Below are 20,881 nucleotides of genomic sequence, written 5' to 3' on the forward strand. Positions count from 1 at the left end.
CACTTTCCTACTCTGTATTATGGAAAGGAAGAGCTCTCTTATTGGATGTGGAGTGTCCGCATACCTCCTTTGCTGTGTATTTTTGTTTTCTTATTGTAATAATTTAAGCCCATTAGGCCTTTACATTCTAGGGGAAGGTACTGATTCATAGAATTAAGTAATTTCTTAATATTGTTTTGACATGTAAAGTAAATAGAGTTGTTTAAAGTCACTGTAAAGGCACTTTATCTAGTGTGTTTGCTGGGTTAAGAACACAAATGTTGTCTTTGAGGTGCCACAATTACAAACGTAGGGAGCTAAAGGTATTGTGTAAGTCACTGTTAATTGTTTTTCCTTAAATGAAGACAGGAGTGTTGGTATTTTTGCACTTTCACCTAAGGAGCAAACTTGCATGAGAAATGAAACCAGGCAGCATGGCTGTTCTTTTACAGAGGGGCAACAAGAAGGTATATGTTGTTTGCTTGGGTGCTTGTACAATCAACAATAGATACACATACAGCCCTCCACTTGTTACTCACATAACCAGGTCCTTTAGACAGATATCCACTGTGTCATGGTGAGAGGAGGGTTTTGAAAACGGTATCCAGAGGATGTTTTCATTTTTATACCCAATCAGATCTAACGGTATGCTGCTAATGAAAGAGGAGGTTCCGATAGAACCGTGCCTGGAACACAACACCTTGTGATGAATTTAGCAAGAATATGACTTGCCAGTTGATGGGGTCAGTTATCTGATCTTGCAGGAAACTGTCCTATTCCTGCCTTGCTTTACTCCCTCTTTTTTAACCCATTTTACCTATTGAGCTGCATGAGTGGCAGATCAGACAAGGAAGACCTGGGCAGCAGGACTAGAACGAGGAGGAGGAAGAGTTTCTTCTCAGCTGGAACAGCTGAGATATAGTGAAAAATTGCACCTAGAATTCACTGAGGGGTTTTACTGGAACTAGAGGAGTCTGAAACAGACCTATTTCAGGAAAATGAGAATCTTGTATAGGACTAGAGTTTCTCTATAGCTTACTGATCATTGATCCCTTGATGTTACCTTCTGCCCATACAGAAACGATAAGTACACTAGAGAATGGCCAGATCTCTGCAAAATATTCCTCCCTTTAATCATGAATTGTCTGAAGAGAAGTTGCTGTCTGTAAACCAATAATCTTATCACTAACTTCCAGTTATTCCCTGCCAAACTGTTATCTGTTTTTACAAGATCAAGCTGTCACTGAAAACTCAATAGTCCAAAATAGTAAGACTAAATATGCCTTATATACCCAAACTAAATAGTCTAGGTATAAAATTTAACTGAATTAAACTGTAGATGTCCAGAAGAAAAGCTTTTGTTAAAATTGTTTCAGCTGTGCTGCTGATGCTTGGTATTCTTGTGTACACAGTTGGTAAACAAAAATATGGAAGACTCTTAGAGTAGATGAAAAATTTTTGTCACTTCTCCCTGATGAGGAACTTGGATTCCTTGGGGAACGTCAGCATGGAAAAATGCATCAGCATTGTAACGGGCACTCATATGCAGCACGACCCCCGGAAGGCAAAGCAGTGTTTTTACCTCTCGGGATTAACAAACATGTGGCAGCTTTAGTACTGCTGTTTGGTAGTCAGGTGATAGACTGGCCATATGTCCTCATACCTCATTCTGGCATGAGATTTTTTTTTTCTTCCCTCTTTGGAATTTGAAATAAAAGCATAGCTTTATTCTGTTGTCATTTCTTCCAGCTCTTATGTCACAGGCATGACATTTTCAAAGATGTTTTAAGAGGTTCTATACCTGAGTTTTTCTCACTGGAAGTCTTTATTAGAAAGACTCTTTCTTTGTTTGGTTATCTTTACTGGGGACATATAAGAAATGGTTGTAGAACATAGATGACTTGCATAAAAAGAAGCTTACGTGTATAGTTAGGCTCTAAATAAGAATATGAACGGTTAAGAGTTCTTTGGGCACCTATGCAGTTCAAATCCCTTTCCAAGTACAGCTTGGTCATTTTGACGGTGCCATGTTGCCAAATTGCACTGGGAAAAAAGAAAGAAAAGTGGTTTTTTTTCCCAGACAATTAAAACAAGTATTGAAGTGATCAAGAGTCCTCATCTCTGTCTCTAGGGTTTGGATCAGTGATGTGCGGATTCCTTGACATGAAAAAAATAATTGTTTAATAGTTAGTGTTTTGCAGTGGGGGAAAATAGAAGGTGTTACTGGTTTTGAAGAATCACGAAATTAAAAGATTCAATTTAAAAGTAACTGCAAACTTGGAGATATTGTGTTTCTGTCTTTTAGTACTTTATCACTGACATTTTAGTAAGCTGAGGAGATAATTTGTAGTTCATTTTAAGCAAATTAGAAAATGTGAGTGTTACATCAGTGTTATGAAAACATTAACATGAAGGCTGAAGGAAGCATAAAGTAAGGATTTCCCCTCATTCTTATATGGGTTTCTATATCCATTACAGATCAGATCCTTATATTTCAGCTATTTAGGTTTTACCTAATTTGTTATTTTTAAAGGGATTTTCAGCCATGATTCTTAAGGAATTATCTAATTCTTTAAAAACAAAACACACAACTACCTCTAATAAATGTTTTGATTAAAATGGACATTTCTGAACCTTCTGCAGACAATACCCGCTCAGATGTGACAGCATTTGTGACATCACCTGTACAGACTTTCACAAGGATTTTGAAGTCAGTGTTGTAAGTTCAGTTTCCATTTTGTTTTTATTAATTACAGATTTGTGCTGTTTATTTTCTAGAGGAAAAAGTTCACTAAAAGCATATCAAATTTGTTTACCTAATTAAATGGAAATGCAAATACATTTTTTTGAAAATTAGAGTTGTTTATTGGTCCTTGTTATTTTGGTGTCACAAATGTTAAGTATTTGGTGCCAGTTAATTATTGTATGTATAATCAGAATTTCAGAAAGGCCAAATGTAGGACAAGATAATCAGTGTTTTCTCTTGTATGAAATTTGACTTCTGCATTGAATAAACCAATTGTAGAGTTTGCTGAGATCTATTTAAGGTCTTCCTATAAGTTGTTAGATGATTTTGGAGGCTAAGTCATTAAACACTTTTCAGTAGTTCAGATTATGAGAAAATGGTATGCTAATAGCAGAGAAACCACAAGATGTGTGTCTGTTAGTGGAAAAATAGTAGCAAACTTCATCCTGAGCTTGGTTAGATAAATTTTTATGTCTTATGCAGGTCAGTTGTCTTTCAGTTCCGTCTTCTGGCTGGAATTTGGGGGTCATATTTTATAGCTGTGGTTTAAAAGTTTATAAAGTGACTGAAAATGATGCACAAATTTTTTGCCAATAAAATTGCAGGGTTGAGAATTTTGCATTTTTGCTTATCAGTCAAGCTTTCTTTTAATTAAGAGGACTGGAAAAACTTGAAGGAAAAGACTTTTTAACACCTCATTTGCCTGAATATTTATTAGAATTGTAATATAAGAAAATACTGCAAATTAAAATACTGTAAAATATGTATATTAAAATTGAATTGTATTATGATTTTTGTGTGAATTATGAGCTGTTTTATTAATTTTAAGACAGTGAAAACTTTTAGAAATACATAGAATTCTGAGATTAAAAATTAGGGGGTTTTTTTGTTTGTTTGTTTTTTTACTTCTATTGCTTTAATTATAGTCTGTTGTTCTTCTTGTCACTGCCTTGGTGTGGGACATATTGTGTGACTAACTCAAAATATCAATTTGTATTAGGATCTCTAAGTTGATAAGATTTTGTAGTATTATTGAATTGTAATAACTATTTCAAAAATACATGTAAAATTATTGTATTTCTAGGTTTACAAATTGTGAATTTTAAGTGATTTCTCAGTTATTTGCCACAAAGATTTATATACATCCCTTATAGTTTACATATTTTTTATCTATAATTTCTGTGTACATGAGTAAAGTAAATGACAGAATATATTCTGACTTACATCTCAGGATTTGTTTTGGTTGTATAGAATAGGGAATTGTATTAGGAAAATTCTTGGTTTAATATTTTGTCAGAACTATCATGACATCATTGCTTAGAGATGCAGTTGATCTTTGAAACTTGAATCGCTTGAACCTGATTTTCTAACTTCACTGGAAGACAGGAATTGCACTCACAAGGCAGAGTAGCAGTCTGATTAGTCAGTAGTTAATCTTGCCTAAGTTTGTGTTGATGCCCCTTCTCCCTTGCATCTTTCTTGCCCCCAGCCAATTACTCCGTGTCTTTCCTTTGTGCTGATACTAGCTGTACAGTGACCTGAAATTGTTTTAATCTGATCACAACCTATCTTCTTGGAGTGTGCTTTTCGTAGACCTGTCTCAGCTGTATGGGTGCCAGTGCTGATGCAATGGAGTGGGACGTGGGATACACTGCATGCTTTCTTCACAAGTGTTCCTCACCTTCCCAAATGGATTGCTAGTAGATTGTCTTTAAAGTGAACCAGTGTCCAAGGACTGAGACTTTCATTCACCATCAATTCTTCCTGGCTAGTACCAGATTTGTGCTAGGACAAAAATTGCATAGCAGTAAAGGCAGAACATGCCTGTGTTGAAAGTTTACTCCAATTTCCTGAATGTGAGATTTTAATTTTTCAAGAAAAGTGCTCATGCAAGTTTGGAGATGTCTCACAGCATTCAAGGAGAGGCTGACTTTTTCTTAAGGTGCTAGTAGGGTCCAGTTGAGACCCCTGGTGGCCTAGTGGTTAGCATGCAGGACTCTCACTGCTGCGACCCGGGTTCAATTCCTCGGTCTCCCGGGCAGATGGAACCCGTTAGCCCTGTGAGGCCATCCATCTATGAGAAGGTCACTCTAAACAAACCTACGTCCTGAGGACCTCACTGCCATTGTCCAAGCTTGCTTGGCCCCGGCAGATGAACCTTAGGATTAAAGGGTGGGCTCAGTTCAGCGCAGGCTGTGTCTCACCTAAAAAATCCATTGGGCAGGCTGGAAAGGTAAAAGACCTTTCCCCAGATCTTCGTTCGCGAAGACTGGCCATTACAGTAGGGTCCAGTGCTAAATTGATGGGAGAGTGGCTGGCGTTGCCATGGTGCAAAGCTCTAGTTACATGGCGATGTTACAGAATTCATCTAGAACTGTGGATGCAGAATGTTTGAAAATCTTTTCCTGAATTTTTCTGAAAGTGTGTTCCTGTGAAATGACTAATACTCTACTATTGGCCATTTATGTTGTTAAACCCTTTTGTTGTAGTCCTTCCTCCTCACTGTTTCTCTCTAACTCTGCTTACTACTGTGTTGAGTGTGTGTTTTGTCTTGAAAGCTCTTCTGTTCTCATGTCATTTTTAAAAAATATAGTTATCAAAACTGTAATTTATTTGTTTATCTTGGAATAATAATATTTATAGTATTCCTAGAATTCTGTAATTTTATAAATGAGAACATTTTTCTTTTTTTGCAGTACTGCATACTTAAACAGGGGTTATAACTAATTGTTTTTAGTGGTTAACTTAGAACTACACAATGTATGAGCATTTTAGGTTATTCCTGTAACTGTTTATTAATTCAACTAATTCTTCACTGTATTTCATCTGGTGTTTCTCAGCTCACTGGCATAGCTTTGCCACTCTCAAATTCTTCCCATTCTTAATAAACTTGAATAGGTTTACTGTCTTGCAGTATATGTAGTGGTGATTCCAGATCATTGCTGTATATATTAATTAAAAGTGTTCCTAACAGAGAACTGTAGAGCTTCATGGGCTGAAATTTGAAAATTTGACTATTCTGTTTTGATCTCCTCCTTTTACCCAGTTTCCTTTCTCTGTTCGACTCTACCACATGACTTTTTTCATTCACACAATTAGTTTCTTTAAACTTATTAAAAGCATTTAAAAAAGATGAAATAAATTGTGTCAGTCTCTATCCATTTTATTTTCTTGGTGTTCTTAAAGATAGCCCATATGATGGACATAATTTTTCTACTCAAAAGCAGTCCTGCTTTGTTTATCTTATGTCGGTTTGTGTTATTTAAATGTGTGATTAAAAACAGAATTATACACAGTTTTCTTCAGTTGCCATCCAGCCGGCTGACTTGAAAAGTTCAAGTTCTTTCTAACCTTTTATTTTTTTTTTTAATCTTGAGGTATTGGGTGTAATTCTCCATTTAGAATCCTTCAGTTGAACTGTTATCAGTGAAGGATAGCTGTTTTCTGCCAGTAGTTTTTACCTTACTTTACAATTTCTGAGTAACTGTGGATGTATTCTGCCTAGTTCCATTCTTTAGTACTTAGCACTCTGCTCCAGTACCTCCTTTTTGATCTAGAATGACTGAAAGTATTTGTCTCTTACCTGAAGCAGATTCTGTTGTTCTCTTCTGAGGTAAAAACGAAGGGAAAGAAACCATTCTGATTCTTTGCAAGTACATTATGCTCAGCTGCAGACTTCATTTTGTGTCTGGGTAATTTTTCACAAAATTTTTATCTTTCATTCTGTTTGAGTTTTATATTTTCCCTGCTTGGAAATTTACTACATCTTATTTTCTGAAAGCAGTACTTTAAGATTTAATAATTTTCCCATTTAACTACAGTGTTCCTTTTATGTAAGGAAACCTAAATTCTTCCATCTCCACTCAACTGATTCCTTATCTTCTGTGATTCCATGATGATATAATTGTATGAACAGGGTGAAAAGCTGGGAGCATGTGGTAAAGAGCAAGCAGATCCTGAGGGTTGGGTGGTATATTTCCCAAATTTTGAAGGTCCTTATGAACAAAGCATTTGGTTTGCTAACAAAAACATTGCAAAATATGATCCAGGATGAAAATGGGGGTTAAGGCGGGGGAGTGGATTTGAAGTCTTTGTTTCCTGTGCCCCATGTTGAAGTTCAGTTTCACCTTTAATTTATGGAGTAGTTTCTTTCCCAAATGTGATGGAACTGAAGTATTTTGTGGTTACTCTTAAATGGTTCTTGAATTAATTCCTCTGTACTGCATTGGATGGAAAGAAGAATACTTCCCACTCGTGTTTTAGTGCCAACAGTATCAAGGAGTATTAGTGTCAATAAATAATTTCTCTGAACTTCATTATGTGTGATATTTAGCCAGTTTGAGAGAAATAAAAAAATCCTTGAAGTGGACACTATTTAAATTTGGGGGCATTGGATTTTCTGCAATTAACTGGATTGCTATGTTAGGCCAATATATTAAGCGCAGGCAGTTTTGCCGCTAATTACACACAACTTCTCTGGAGTATCAGATATTCAGATCCATTTTATGAATATGGTAGGGAGAATAACAACTGTAAAACAAAGCACTGTGCATGTAAGTGACTGTTAGCGTGTATTTCAGAAGGGATAAATGCTCACCATATGGTACAATTACTGTGTCCAAGTTTTCAAATTAGCTTCTCTCATCCTCCTTATTACTGTCTTTAAAAAGAGAGGAAAAAAACCCAACATGATTTATCTACTCTGCAGCAGAACTCTTGACGCAAAACAGCAGCCCAGTTCTGTCCAGTTTTTTTTTCCTAGCATAATAGAGGCTGTCGGACTTTTTTATACTAATTACTGTGTGAGCCTCAGATGAACCCCCTTCAATTCACAGGGCTTTGTTAAGGGAGGAGCTGTCAATGTGTCTGCCCGTTTGCAGCTGTGCTGTGGCTTTAGCTTGCTTAACATTATGCTGCTTTTTAGACTTGACAGAAGGGATTTTTTTTTTTTTTTTTTTTTTTTTATTAAGGCAAAGCAGCCTTGTAGCGAAATGGTTTAAGCAGCTGCATTGTGGGGAAGCACAAAGAAGTTATTATTGTGTCTGTTTAGGGGGGTCGGATGGAGGGGGGAGATATTCGGCTGCTGTTGATGCCGATTGTTGACTTGCCATCTGCCAGATAGGGAGAAGAAAAAAATGACAGCTCCAGCAGGGTGTTCAAGAGGTTGTTTGGAGAGACGCATAAACATGTGCAGATGTCGAACTGAATAATGGCAAGAACTTGAGACGGTTTATGATGCTGCTGTTGTGTGTGCATATACAGAATGAATGTATGTGGAGATTTGGTTAGGAGGAGGGTACATATTAATTATCAATGTCCCCCACCGCCTTCTTTACTTCTGTTAATTAGTTCAGGAGTTTAATATCTTCCCTCCCTCCATTGTTTATTCCTAAAAAGAGCCTCTTCTTGTGGGGAAGAAAACTTTTGATTTCTCCATGTGGTGGGTTTTAAAAAAACAAAACAACAACTTAACAAATTTGGTACTTGTGGAAGTAGAAAGAGTAATGCAGTTATTTCAGTCTCAGACGTTTGGGGGACAGGTGCTTTACAAGTTCTTACATAGCTTTGTCTGTCTGCCTCAAGACTAGTAGGTTGCATACCCCTACTTCTGCATCCTGAGCTTTTCTTATGCAGAAAGTGCCAATTGGTGATTGTCTAGTATTATAGACCAGGCAAGTAAATGCTAGAGGTTAGAATGAGATTAGCAACTAATTTTCTCTTTCTCTTGATCTTATTTTCAATTCTTTCTCCGAAGGCAAGGGGCTGGTCAGGCATAACTTATATTTTCTTGTTGGCAGTTGCACATAAAATAAATTTGGATCACTCTATAGGAATACATTATTCTTTCTTCCACTAAAATCCTTTCTAATTTCTTGTTCAATGATTTCTGGTCATGATGACTTTCCAGGATAACGTGAAAGAAATGTGAGAAAGGATATAAATGGGGGGAAATTAAGTTAGCCCAAAAAGGGCTAAACAAAAGCATTGTTGTCTAGGTGATCTCTTAAAGATAAAAATGAAAACTTTTAAAATAATGAATTTTCTCCTCTAACATTATGTGACATTCAACATTCAGATATCTGTATTGAACTGAAAAATGGAAAATGAAATAGTGGTTGAGGCCAGCGTGGCTATGGATTACAGTCATGTCTTCCAGTTATCAGCATGTTTTAGGGTTTTTTGGTCAGTCACACCATGACTTAAATATTATTGGAATGAACCTAACCACTGCTTCTCACCAAGCCCTCACAAAAAGTGAAGGAACCCCTTTTTATTGTGTCTTCCATCCTAGGTCTGATAAGCATCTGTAGGTCATTGGTAACAATATCTACTGATGTGTGGGAACAATAACTACTGAGAGCATGTGCTGTGCCTTTCTATTGTCACTGTGGCAGAGTGGAAGATGTCCATTTTGGATTATGTCAATTTTAACTGAAAATTCAGGTGTGTCTACCTCCTACCCAAGTACCAATTTCTGCATCTGAGTCTAGACAGAGGTCACCAGCACTGTAGATTGAGATTTGTTTTTTGCCTGTTGCGTTGTTGGTCCTTCTTCACAGAATTGTGGTGTTTGTCAGCACTGGTGCGAAGCTTGGTTAGACTGGGTAGTGCTGCATTGTTGTATGTCATGAAGCATTTCATGCAACCAAAAAGATCTCCTGTGTGTACAGCAGTAGTGGGGCTGTTTCAGCTCAAGCAGTTTGAGGAATCTGTATATATTGTACTGATTCTTTGCAAGTGATGCAGCCTAAGCGACAAAGCAAAAAGGTTGACTTCACCGATGTGCTTGATGAAGAAACGTAGGTGAATGGTGTTGGTGCTGGCTTTTTTGGCACCTGGCAAGGTTTGAGGCTAAGAGCACACCTAGTGACAAGGAGAAAATTCAGAAGGGCTATTTTAAAATTGTTGCAATGTGCCAGTTCTAAAAGAGAGACAGTTTGCTTTGTGAAAACATGCTAGAAAGTGTACAAGTTTTAAGGGGTAAAAAGTCACATAATTTTGACAACGCATTAATCTGTTAAAGAAACTCAGCTGAATGGTAATGCTATTGTCAAATTCATCATACTCCTTTGCAAACAATGGAAATTTTGAAATTTCTAGTGTAAACTAGTGTTAACTGTTTTACAAAATTTTGTACGTAGATAGTATTAAGAGGATGTTTAATTCACCTTGGCTACATGTAAAAAGCATTTATATTTTAATAATCTGATTTAATACCTTTTCACCGAGTACATGAATTTAAAATGTTGCTGCTGTAGCTGACTGTCTTATTCACTGTAATTTATAGATAAATATTAGTATACTTGTCCTACTCTTTAAAATATTTTCAAAATCTGAAAAAGATCTTTTGGTCTACTAGCACTTGATAAAACCAGAAGAAAGGAAAGTAATATTTTTCTGGTATACAAAATACCACTTGATACTGATAGCCTTATATAAAAAAATTGCAAATATTTAAAATTACTGAGAACAGTAAGGTGTTAGCTATAAAAAAATACGTGACACAATATTTCAAATATTTGTTTGCATTTACCACAAGTACAGTTCAACACTATTAAAAAATAAAAAGCTACTCTGAGAAGCAGCTAAACAGTGTAGCATTTTTGGGCTTTTATGCTATAAAGCCCTGTGCAAGAGAGAAATTTAGAAAATGTGAGCACTGTCTCTAAATGTTTCCAGAATACAGACCTTGGTTTTCCATTCCTGAATAGCAGGCATATTTAGAAAATATTGATCTCCTTTGTTGCTCAGGGATGCTGATGCAATACAGGACTCTGTTATTTCAGACAGCATGTGGTAATATCAACTGCTATTTAATTTATTTATTGTTCTAATTCTTATCCTTCAAGAATGAAAGGGAAGGGAGAGTGATGTTGAAACTGGCAAGTTTTTCTTCCTGTTGGCTCAAAATGGGCATGGTAAAGGTCAATTCTCAATTTGTCAGGATGTCAGCTAGCTCAGTATTTCTGGTGTGATTTTTTAAAAGGACAAAATTTCGTGCATATGAAAATGAACATTTATTTTCCATGAGATGCCAAAACACATCAGTAATTTTGAATGGATATTGTAGATGCCCAGTTTGAAAACTGCATTTACGTTTGAATAGTGATATGTCTCTGTTACTGAATATTTTTCTCTAGATTTCTTTTTGCATATTTTAGAGAAAAGATTATTAATGCAACAGAAAAGGTTTGAATAAACAGTAGGAGCTGAAGTACTGCTGCATTTATACAAGATAGGGCAGTGACTCATTCCAGCAAAATGAAAAAGCCATGGTGGCTGGTCATTTGAACCCTAGAACCCTGGAACATGTGTGTAGGTTACATTCACAACCCAGGGGGACGGAAACCCCTCAAGTAGAGCAGGGAAAATTTTTCCATTGAGGAAATTGGTTCTTCCCATCGCTTTAGCTGCAGAGGTGCACCTGAGACCATGGAGAGCTGCTCCATGTCTTCGCCCTGACTGTGCCTCTCTGCTTGGAAGGAATCTACTTTCCTAGTAGGAGCACTTCTCTTTGGCCACTGCTTAGTACTGTCTCAGGAACAAAGAATCTACCATTTGGCAGCTCTTTGGTACATCTTGTCTGGCATGGAGGGCAGAGAGTTGTCCCTGCTTTCCTTTCCCCTTGCTCAGCCGAGCCACTTCTAGAGCTCATACCCGAGGCTACTCGCTGCCTTCTGCAGAATATTAACATCTGTGTGGTTTTCACTGGTTTCTGCCCACATACCTATAAATAGCTGAACATAAACTGACCAGTCTTACTGATATCTGCGCTGGATCATTGTGATGTCGTGCACAGTGAAAGGCACTCAAACTTTCTCACCTAAACTTTCCAATTTGCAAGAAACTTTATGGAAACCTAGCTGTGGTATGAGCTAATGCCCACACATAGCATGAAATATTTCCTATTTCTCAGTTGGGACTGGAAAAATTAATTTGAGTAATGTAAGTACAGATGTGCTCAAAATGTCATTCAGCATTACTGGGAACTGTGGGAAAACAGTATAAATAAATGATCACTGTCTCACAGTGTAAGAGAGAATCAGAAAATGTTAGTTCCAAATTCTGCTTTTCTTTGAACTACCAGCAAAGACTTGGGAGAGGGTATGTGATAAAAATGCCTTTTAAAACACTAAAGCATGTTAGAAAAAATCAGTTTCATTTAATTTTTTGGCATGTAATAAGAATTTATAAAATATTTTATGTGATATATGATTACACATTTACATTAGATTGAAGGACATATCAAATTATGAGGACAGGCATACTTTCTAATTTTTTTAAACATTTATTTAATTTTTTACAGTAGCAAATTTCTTATAATGAAATTAGAAGTAAGTAAATATTCTAGGAGGAGTGCTTTACATTTACTTAGTATCTACTGACTTAATCAAATAGTCTGCTGATGCTTCCAATCGTGTGTTAGGTAACACTGCCCTCAGAGGGCCAAGGTAAGGAAATTCAATCTCAAAACCACTGGCATTACTACTGATAATTTTATTTGACCTGACATAAATTACAGTTGTTTCTTTTAAAGAAAAATTGCATATGGATGTTTTATTGACTTTTAAATAATTTTGTTTAATGGTCTTAGATAAAGTTATGTTTTTTCCCCTCTGTTTATTAAATGTTATTGTAGGGAGTTTGATTTAACAAAAAAGAAGGGAAAGCAATATTTGTGTATTCTTTCTATTAAAGCCATTTGAATAAATTGGTGAAACAGACAAGAGGCAGAATTTTAGTGTGTTCTTGGAGGTGTTTTTTTTTTTGTTTATTTGTTTTGTTTGTTTGGTTTTTTCCCCCTCTTAAATCTCACTTATGTCTGTGTGGCAGCTGTTGCTTCTTTTAAGGAAGCAAGTTTTTGAACTCAGGTTTCTGTTGCTTATCAGCACTGTATATTAAAGACATTTCCTTCACACCTCTGAAACCATTTACATATTGAAAAATGTAGAAGTTTTGCAAAAGTGATTATTTTAAAAATAACTTTTTAATAACAAGACTAATTTTAAATTACGGATTAATTTTTCAATAATGGCTAAATTACATATGCTTAAGGATTACAAGTGATGAGGCTAACAATAGCAGCTCTCAAATCTGAGATGAAAAATAAGTGTGAAAAGACAGTTTGAGTTCTGAGGTGAAGTAAAAAAATTACAAACTTTTAGTGGCACATTTGTCTAACAAGGATTTTTTTTGACTACTCATATGATTTCTTAGAAAGCTCTTGTTTCTGAAGCTCCTCAGCAGTATCAAAACTACCAACATTGCATCGCTGGAAGAAACATATTTTGTGAAATGTCCTGAAGGCAGGATTCTTGTTGCTGTCTGCCAAAGGCAGAAAAGAAAAATCATTAAGGCTGCAGTACAGGGGTGAATAAAGAGGCAACCGCGAGGGTCATGTTCTAAACAAACCTTCATTAAACATTCTTTGTTACTGTTGTTAGTGTATTATTAAATACAACGTTAATTAAAGAGTTGCGTGTTACGAGGGTGCTTTTTGCATGAAGATCAGATTGCATTTTCATGTGCTTCAGGAATATACTGCTGTCTTCATCTTCTGGGTGTATTCTCTCGGTAGTTATTAAAAAAGTAGACCCCAAAACCATAAAATTGATTATAAATTTGTGCTTTGTGTCTGCATATGTATTTATTTTCTGTACGTATCAGCGAGATACATATTCTAGTGCCACTTTTCTCAAGTAGCTTTAAAAACTTTACCTAGAATTAAAATGATGTAGGAATTACTTGGCTTTCTTTCCTGCAGTGGTTGCAATTAGAAACCTCTTCTTACTGTCTAATAAACAGATCCTAAAAGAACATGTTTTTCAACTTAGAAGGGTATAAATTTAGGCAAAATAATAATTTAACTTACATTAACTCAGCAGGAAGCAGGGTACAAGCCTATTAATTCTCTATGGCAGATCCACTGCTTTTTTAAATACTGCAGCTCCATTTCATTAAATTGTCAGGATATCTTGTGGTTTGGTTAGCCTGCCTGGACCTATCTTTCTCATGGAATTTTTTTTCACTTGAATTAATGAATTTCAGATGTAAATTTCCTCTAGTTTGCTTGTGTTGAGATATTTAACAAACATACACTCCAGATATCTTTAAAGTGATTGAATATTGCTCATACCAAAAAATGTACTTTTTGGTTTTGTTTTTTTTTTAATGTGGAGCTGCTCAGTTAGAAGACATGGAAGTTTTTCCTTTTCAAATACTCTGCTTTGCTCTAGCATTTTTTGAATGGAATATTTCTTTCAAGGCAGTTCAGTAAGCACATGTCTGTTCAGAAGTATGGACTAAAATGTTTTTCTATCTTTAGGCAGATTATGTAGAAGGAATGCAGTTATAAGAGAGCATCTAGAGTGCATTTGAGAGCCATTAAACCACTTGAGCAGCTAAGGGAACTGTTCACTGATACCACCGTTTACTTTAGTTTTCAAAAGTGTTCACCCATTTGTTAATTAAATTACAAAATAAGTGTAGGGCAGATGATAAATATTCAAGTATAGGGCTTGGAGAGGGATTAGAATATTGGTCATTTCAAGACAAAATTAGGGGTTTTATGTGTGCATGTTTGTATAGATGTCTTGAAAAAGCAGTCTGACCATCATTAATGTTGGGAAACTGTTTAGGAGAAACACTCCTCAAAGAAATATGTCTATGAAAGAAACATATGGAACCTTATGAAGCCATAGTGCTTTACAATTGCTTTCAAATTGCTTTTTCTATGTCTGGCTACAGTTTGCGGAGCAAAGACAGAGGTACATCTGTGCTCGTGAGTAAACTGGTACTTTACCTGTCCTATGATTAGCTTTTGTCGAAAGTTGCTAACTCTCTTCAGAGGAGCATGGAAGTACTAGTTATACTTTTCTAATGGTTTTTCTCCAGGCAGAACATCAGCCACATAACTCTATAGATGATCAGAAATCTGTTTGGTTTTCGGGTTAAGAGGCTCTGCATTTGGCTGCTAGTAGATACTCAATCTAAAGTATTGGCCCAAACAGTGAAGAGGGAGTAAGTGATCAGAGAAGTGTGTGCTGGGTCTCTAAGGACACCTGTTAGAATGGTCTCCTTTTCTATAGGTTTAGCCCTGGAGAGTGAATGTAAGTAAACAAAGGCTTCCGTTCTTTTCTGAGTGACTAATAAGTATACTTCCCCTATCACCCCTGAGTCTTAGAGCCGAGTCTGCTTATCTCCCTTTCCAGTTTATTCCTTGCAGAAAGGAGGACTCTCTTTGAAACCTGGTTGACTTGCTTTGGGCATGTTGATACTGTCTCCATGCTGTCCTCGAATTCATCAGTGTGTTTAGCTGCCTGCCTACATAGAAGTTAACCCACCTTATAGCTAAGAGTAAGATCCTGATAGATTGTAAACCCAGCAACTGGCACATTCTCTCATAAACAGTCACTTACTCTTACAATGAAATGAGGTATAATTTATTAGGAAAATACAGAAGATTATCGTCTCTTTTACAAAGCAACTAGGATATTAATATTTTTAAAACAACTATTAGATGATCTGATATGTAAGGTTTTGTTTTGGCTTCAACTTTTGAGTCCATGCAGATTTCAACAAATTTGTTGCAAAGCATATTTTAAATAGTTCTAAAATATGAGTCATACCTTTACTTAGGCCTATGATTATTTCATTTTCAAGTATTCAGCAAACTTAATTTAAGAGGTATCTACCTTTTTATGTAATGCTGATGTAGATTGCATTGTTGTTGGTATTGAAGTTACATATTTGTTTTCCCATACTGCACTTGCATTTCTTCAACTTACAAAGTATCTCATACCTGTTTGTTTTGGTTTGGTTTTTATTGCATACTCTTTTGTTAGCTGGGATTTCCCATTGTGAAATCCGTTCACAGTGGCAGTGTCAGTTGGGATGTTCACAGCCCAGCTAGTACCGGATGTCTGAGATAAAGCTCTGCATCAATACAAATGTAACTAGTGCTATATCTGCTCTATTCATTTTGTGATCAAATTAAGTCACACTTCGACTTTTTCAATTCTTTCTACTTACATGAAAATGCCTATATAAAAAAATCAAGCAGGTACCCTGCTATCTAGAAGCAGGACTAAATAGGAAGAGTTTTCCTGCTGAGTGCCAGGTAACATAAGCCAGCCTGAATAGCCCAGTGTTAGTTTTTCCTCTCTTTCCTCTTCTCCGTCTCCTATTGCAGCCTCCCTTTTCTGCTTAAATACATGTTGAAAATCAGAAATGTTAGTGGTTGCAGTTAGATTTTTTTTTTTTAGGCTATGGGTATCGTCAAAATCCTTACAAGCTGTGATCAAGTTCATCAAGGCCATTCCAGTGATTCCCATGTTGAACTTCAGTGACAATTAGTTGATTGCTGTGATGGAAAGGTGAAGATGCAATTAATGAATGTTTAGATTACCCTTTAATGAAGTAAGCTCCATGTTAGGTGGATGTAAACTTCCTTCTGACTTTTGAATTGCCTAAAAGCTATGTAGCTACAGCTAACAGGGTGCTGACGTGGTAAACAGCGCTAACTGTCTGGGGCTTAGCACAGGACCAGTGCAGCCCCTGGAATGGTTCATTCAGAGCGTTTTACAAATGAAGGGAAGTCCTAGGTGTGATTGGAGATTCTGCATTGTTAATACACTTTTTTCTTAAAATTTTCACTTGTATAGTAATGAAACAGTGACTTATTTTAAGTTTAATTAAGTCCTCATTTGGTACTCTGCAGAGTATATAGAAAACAAAGATGGGGAAAATTGGGCAAATCTAAAGTAGCCTGTACTTAACTGAGTAACTACACTCTAAAACTGAAATTGTTGATGGGATTTTGGTGTGGTATTGTAAAGAACAATAGAATGAAAGAGATTTTTTTGCCCTTAGTAGCAAATAAGTAGCATTAATTAAGATATTGTCTTTGTGTTCTGTATGTTTCTGATCCTAAATACCTCATAACTTGCAGAATCTTCTGCTTAGCCTGGGGTAGGGGGAAGATGGAGATGGTAGGTTTATTGCTGGAATTATCTCTTGAAAGGTAATTGGCTTCTACTTATTTTTTTTTATTCCTTTTGCTCTCAGTTACATTTGTTAAGTGTATTTTGTGTAGGTTTTTCCATTACCCTCAATTTTCTTGTATTTGCCTAGTGTATGTTTTGAGGAAATGAATGACTTTTGCACTGGCTTAGCAGGGTAAATGTTCTACCTTGTAGTAGTTTAGATTTCACTTGGTTATTAAAAGTCAAGCTGTAGTGCTTATTTTTTTTTCTGAAAAAAATTTGAATTGTTTATAGGTGTAAAGATGTAGGATTTTTCAAAGAGTGTAGTGTGATTAAATTTAGAATTATGGAATATTACTATACTGTACTTGTAGCTTCTTATTCCAGAGGCATCATTGTACAGTCCAGGCTTACCATTGCAATTCAATTTTCTCTTCTTTTGGTGGGAGTTAAGGTTTTCTCTGTAAATGGAAAACATCTGAAAAGATTTTGGTATAACTAATGTTAGACACTGATATGTTATGTTTATGTTTTTTGATATTCAAGTTTAGGTTTTTTCTACAATACTAATGAACTTTTTTTTTCTACTTTAGGAGAATATATAAAAAACTGGCGGCCAAGATATTTCCTGCTAAAGACAGATGGCTCTTTCATAGGCTATAAGGAGAAACCCCAGGATGTGGATCTGCCATATCCACTCAACAACTTTTCTGTGGCAAGTACGTATTTCCAGTACTTATTATTCTCTCAGCATATTGACAGATTATCTGCTACATATTGCTTCATGTATAGTTCAGAATTTATTAATAACACTGCAAGTTTTTTGCTATGTGCCATACTAGTGCACCACTAATTTTACCTCCACCTCTACAAGATATCTTTACAGTAGCATAGAAGATTTTATCATGGGTTGGGTTTTGAAAGTTTTTGGAAATCTGAGGTCTCATTTTTGTGTGTGTATGTCTGAAGTGTCTGTAAATAACAATGACATTTGACAAATGATTATTGTAAGAAGAAAATTCCTAGAAAGATCGCTGACACCTCTTTTTTTTTTTATTGGTATCTCTGAATTCACTTGAAAACTCTAATTAGATAATTATCTAGACTGTCAAATGACGCGAAATCATGCTAAGTTATTTTTCTCTTGGATAATCAGGTAATCAGCTCTCCAGCCTTGTTAATCAGTAATTTCAAGCAATCAGACAATTTGCATATATATTAACAAAGCTACAAAGTGTGTATCTGTTGGATAAAGTGAAGATTATTTGTTTTCCAGGAATGTTTCTAAAAGACAAATCTGTAGGTTTTTTTGATCTGGCAGAATGAGATTCACAGAAGGGTGTTTGTGAATAGAAATGGAAGTATTTGAGAAGCCAAATTAAGGGGACAAAAAAAATCTCCCAGAGTATGAGTTGCAGATATCACACATAGAAACTTCCAGAGGAACACTAGAAAATTTACCCAATTTCTTTTAAAATTGTATTAGGGTACTGTAATACAGTAAGTGGCAGTGTTTAGTTTTATAGAGGCGTCTAGGAGCTGCAAGAGTATGTGTATTTACGGAAAGGGTTCCCTTCCTCTGCATTGTTGAAGATGGAACAAGTGCTACTGGGACTGAATTTTCCTATTTTCTTGATAAAATTGTTCTTGAGATTGACTCAGCGTTTGTGTATACAAAGTAATTTGTGTATTTTATTTAGTAAGAAAATAATCTCATGCTCCAAGTGCGTGTCTCGTCTCACAGCCAGAGGAGGAAAACTTTGCGTATTCTGATTGTAGTATAATTCTTACAAATGATATTGAGTGTGCAAACCTTCTAATAGTATTAGAGGCTCACTTTGCCTTGTTGCTATTCAGCATAAAAGCAGTGATGTCTTTAAGTTGTTCATATGAGTAGGAATTGACTAGAACATAAGCCATTATTCCTTTATTTATTGCTCTGCATATTCTAACTACTCTTCTATGGAGTTAATAGTTTTCTAGGTACCTTTTCCCTAGTGTGGAGCTGAAAGACTATTTGTAGAAACACAGTGGGGTTTTTTTGTCCTGCTTTGCCATGTTCTTCGTTGCATGTCCTATCTTCTCTTGCTACAGCAACTAAAAGGGTGATCCAAATGGTAGTTCTGCTAAGCAAAGAAATACATAATTAGCAATTCGTTCCGGTATGTTTATACTGTTGTTTGTTGGGGGTTTTTTGGTACCTAGAGGTCATGTTATGTGATTCTACTATTAGAATGCTGTCCTTGAACTTTACCTTGCTATAAATGGAAAGATTTTATATTATTTTCCAAAATGACACCATCACCACCTCCACTGCTCCCCTCTCCCTCTCCCTTCCTCCCACTCCTCCCCCCGCAAAAATCCTTTCTGCAACTAGCAAGTCCCGTAGGTCTGACTCTAAGGCAATGCAAGCTAAAGGAGCAAGCATGCAGTATTAATTGAAAAAAATACAATTTTGATAAGCAAGACGACTTTTTCTGTTTTCTGGCAGGAAAAGGAGTAATTTTATCAGAAACGATTGCTGATCAGTGCAACAATAGGGAAATGTATCACTCAGAATCTCATGAAATTGAATGAAGTGCCTATGTAGAATTCACAGGATGAAAAGCAAAACAGTATGGTATTGCACTCTTAAATTGTAAGGGACTGTAAATTTTTCATCAGCTATTTTATCTGTCTGAAGATGAGATCATCAGTAGGACAAACAAACAAACAAAATTGTTATATGAATGAATCACATCTCATGGGAAGTACCTGGTAAATGTCAAGAACTGGTCTCATGGCCTCTGATCCAAGAGTTCCTGAGCTGCTGCCGTAGGTTTGTGGCCACAAGCAGTGCAACATATTTTTCCTGTAATAGTGAAGTACGTTTTTCATAAATTACTAGCCAGGCAGATGGAGTGTGAGATCACTGTTAATACCATCTTGATTAGGTTGGCAGGGACTTAAAGATATGTCTTTACAGTCCTATCTTCACGTAATCTTTGTAGCTATCTGTAAAGTGAGAATGTGGTCTCAGTCTACTTTTTGCTCTCCAGATGATAGACATCTTTGGCTCTTGCTTGCAGCTTGTTATTTAAGCAGAAAAGGCCAAGGCTGCAGTATTATTTTCATAGTACTGTTGGAGTTAAACACTTGAAAGTTTGCACAGCTCTGCTTTGTATGATACTTGTTCTGTAGTTTAAAACTTTTATAACCAGCTCTGTCAAGCTAATTACTTCCGTTATATAAATATTTCCCCCCCAGTGTCCCCTGCCTTCCACTCCTGTGACATGAGCTTTACTTTTGCAAAAGTAAGGTTCTTTCCCAGCCACTGTATCATTTCTCCTAGTGTGGCTCCCTAAAGTTCCACACCTGAGCATTATCCTTTCCCTGGTTTTGTGTCATCTGTGTACTCTGCTGGGAATGACAAGAAGGCTGGAGAGAATGAAATTATTTTACATACTACTAACAGTGCTTTCAGTAATAAATGTGTCTTTGCTAGTAAAGCCTTTCTCATCGGATGGTGTTTTGTCATAGGATGTAGTGTTCAGAGGCCATTCCTTTTCCTTGGAGTGTTCTGTGAGGAAATGTGGGGGGAAGGCATTTGGAAGTGGGTGCATAAACAGATAGTCACTTCACTTAGGGAAAGACTGAGGCAGCACACATGCTTCAATGTGTTGCCAGCCACCCAAAATGCAGTGGAACCACATGGGCCTGTAATGGAGGTGAGGGATCTCTCTTCTTAGAGCACTGAAGATGAAACAGAGTTGACTGAAGGATGCAACAGAGTGGGGCTGGGTGGAGCTGAGCCCCAGGGAAGGATGCAGGACTGCCCTCAGGTGTCCTGAATGGACTTTACTCTCCCAACCTCAGGTGCACATGGAAGGCAGCAATGTGCACTCTGCACTGCATCTTGGACCTGCTGCAAGACTGCAGGAGTGAACAAATCAGCCAGATCTGGTGACACTGGATAGTGTTTAGGAATCGCTCTGGCTCTTCTCCTGTGGAGCCAGCCAATTTTACACCAAACAGAACTGCTGCCTTTTAAATGGGAGATGAGCGAGCTGTGTATTTGAAGTATGCTGTTAGTCCCTTAATGCTCATGCCCTGACACTGAGACTCACAAAAAACTGTGCTGTGGTATGTAACCATGCACTTGAAGACAAATGAAGGCGGTGTAATTACACTG

At 36.5% G+C, this 20,881-nt stretch overlaps 1 protein-coding gene across 2 annotated transcripts in view; it reads left to right on the top strand.

Annotated features, from left to right (window-relative positions):
- Positions 1-20,881, top strand: part of AKT3 (AKT serine/threonine kinase 3) — a 153,143-nt gene that overhangs the window by 60,586 nt on the left and 71,676 nt on the right. For both annotated transcript variants that reach the window (XM_027683993.1, XM_027683983.1), the window contains exon 3: positions 17,304-17,429. In XM_027683993.1, the coding sequence (XP_027539794.1) occupies positions 17,304-17,429 (126 nt within the window). The remainder of the gene's footprint in view (positions 1-17,303; positions 17,430-20,881) is intronic.

This window comes from Neopelma chrysocephalum, unplaced genomic scaffold (genome assembly GCF_003984885.1).
Source record: "Neopelma chrysocephalum unplaced genomic scaffold, ASM398488v2 Primary Assembly neopelma1_23, whole genome shotgun sequence".
Lineage (NCBI taxonomy): Eukaryota > Metazoa > Chordata > Aves > Passeriformes > Pipridae > Neopelma > Neopelma chrysocephalum.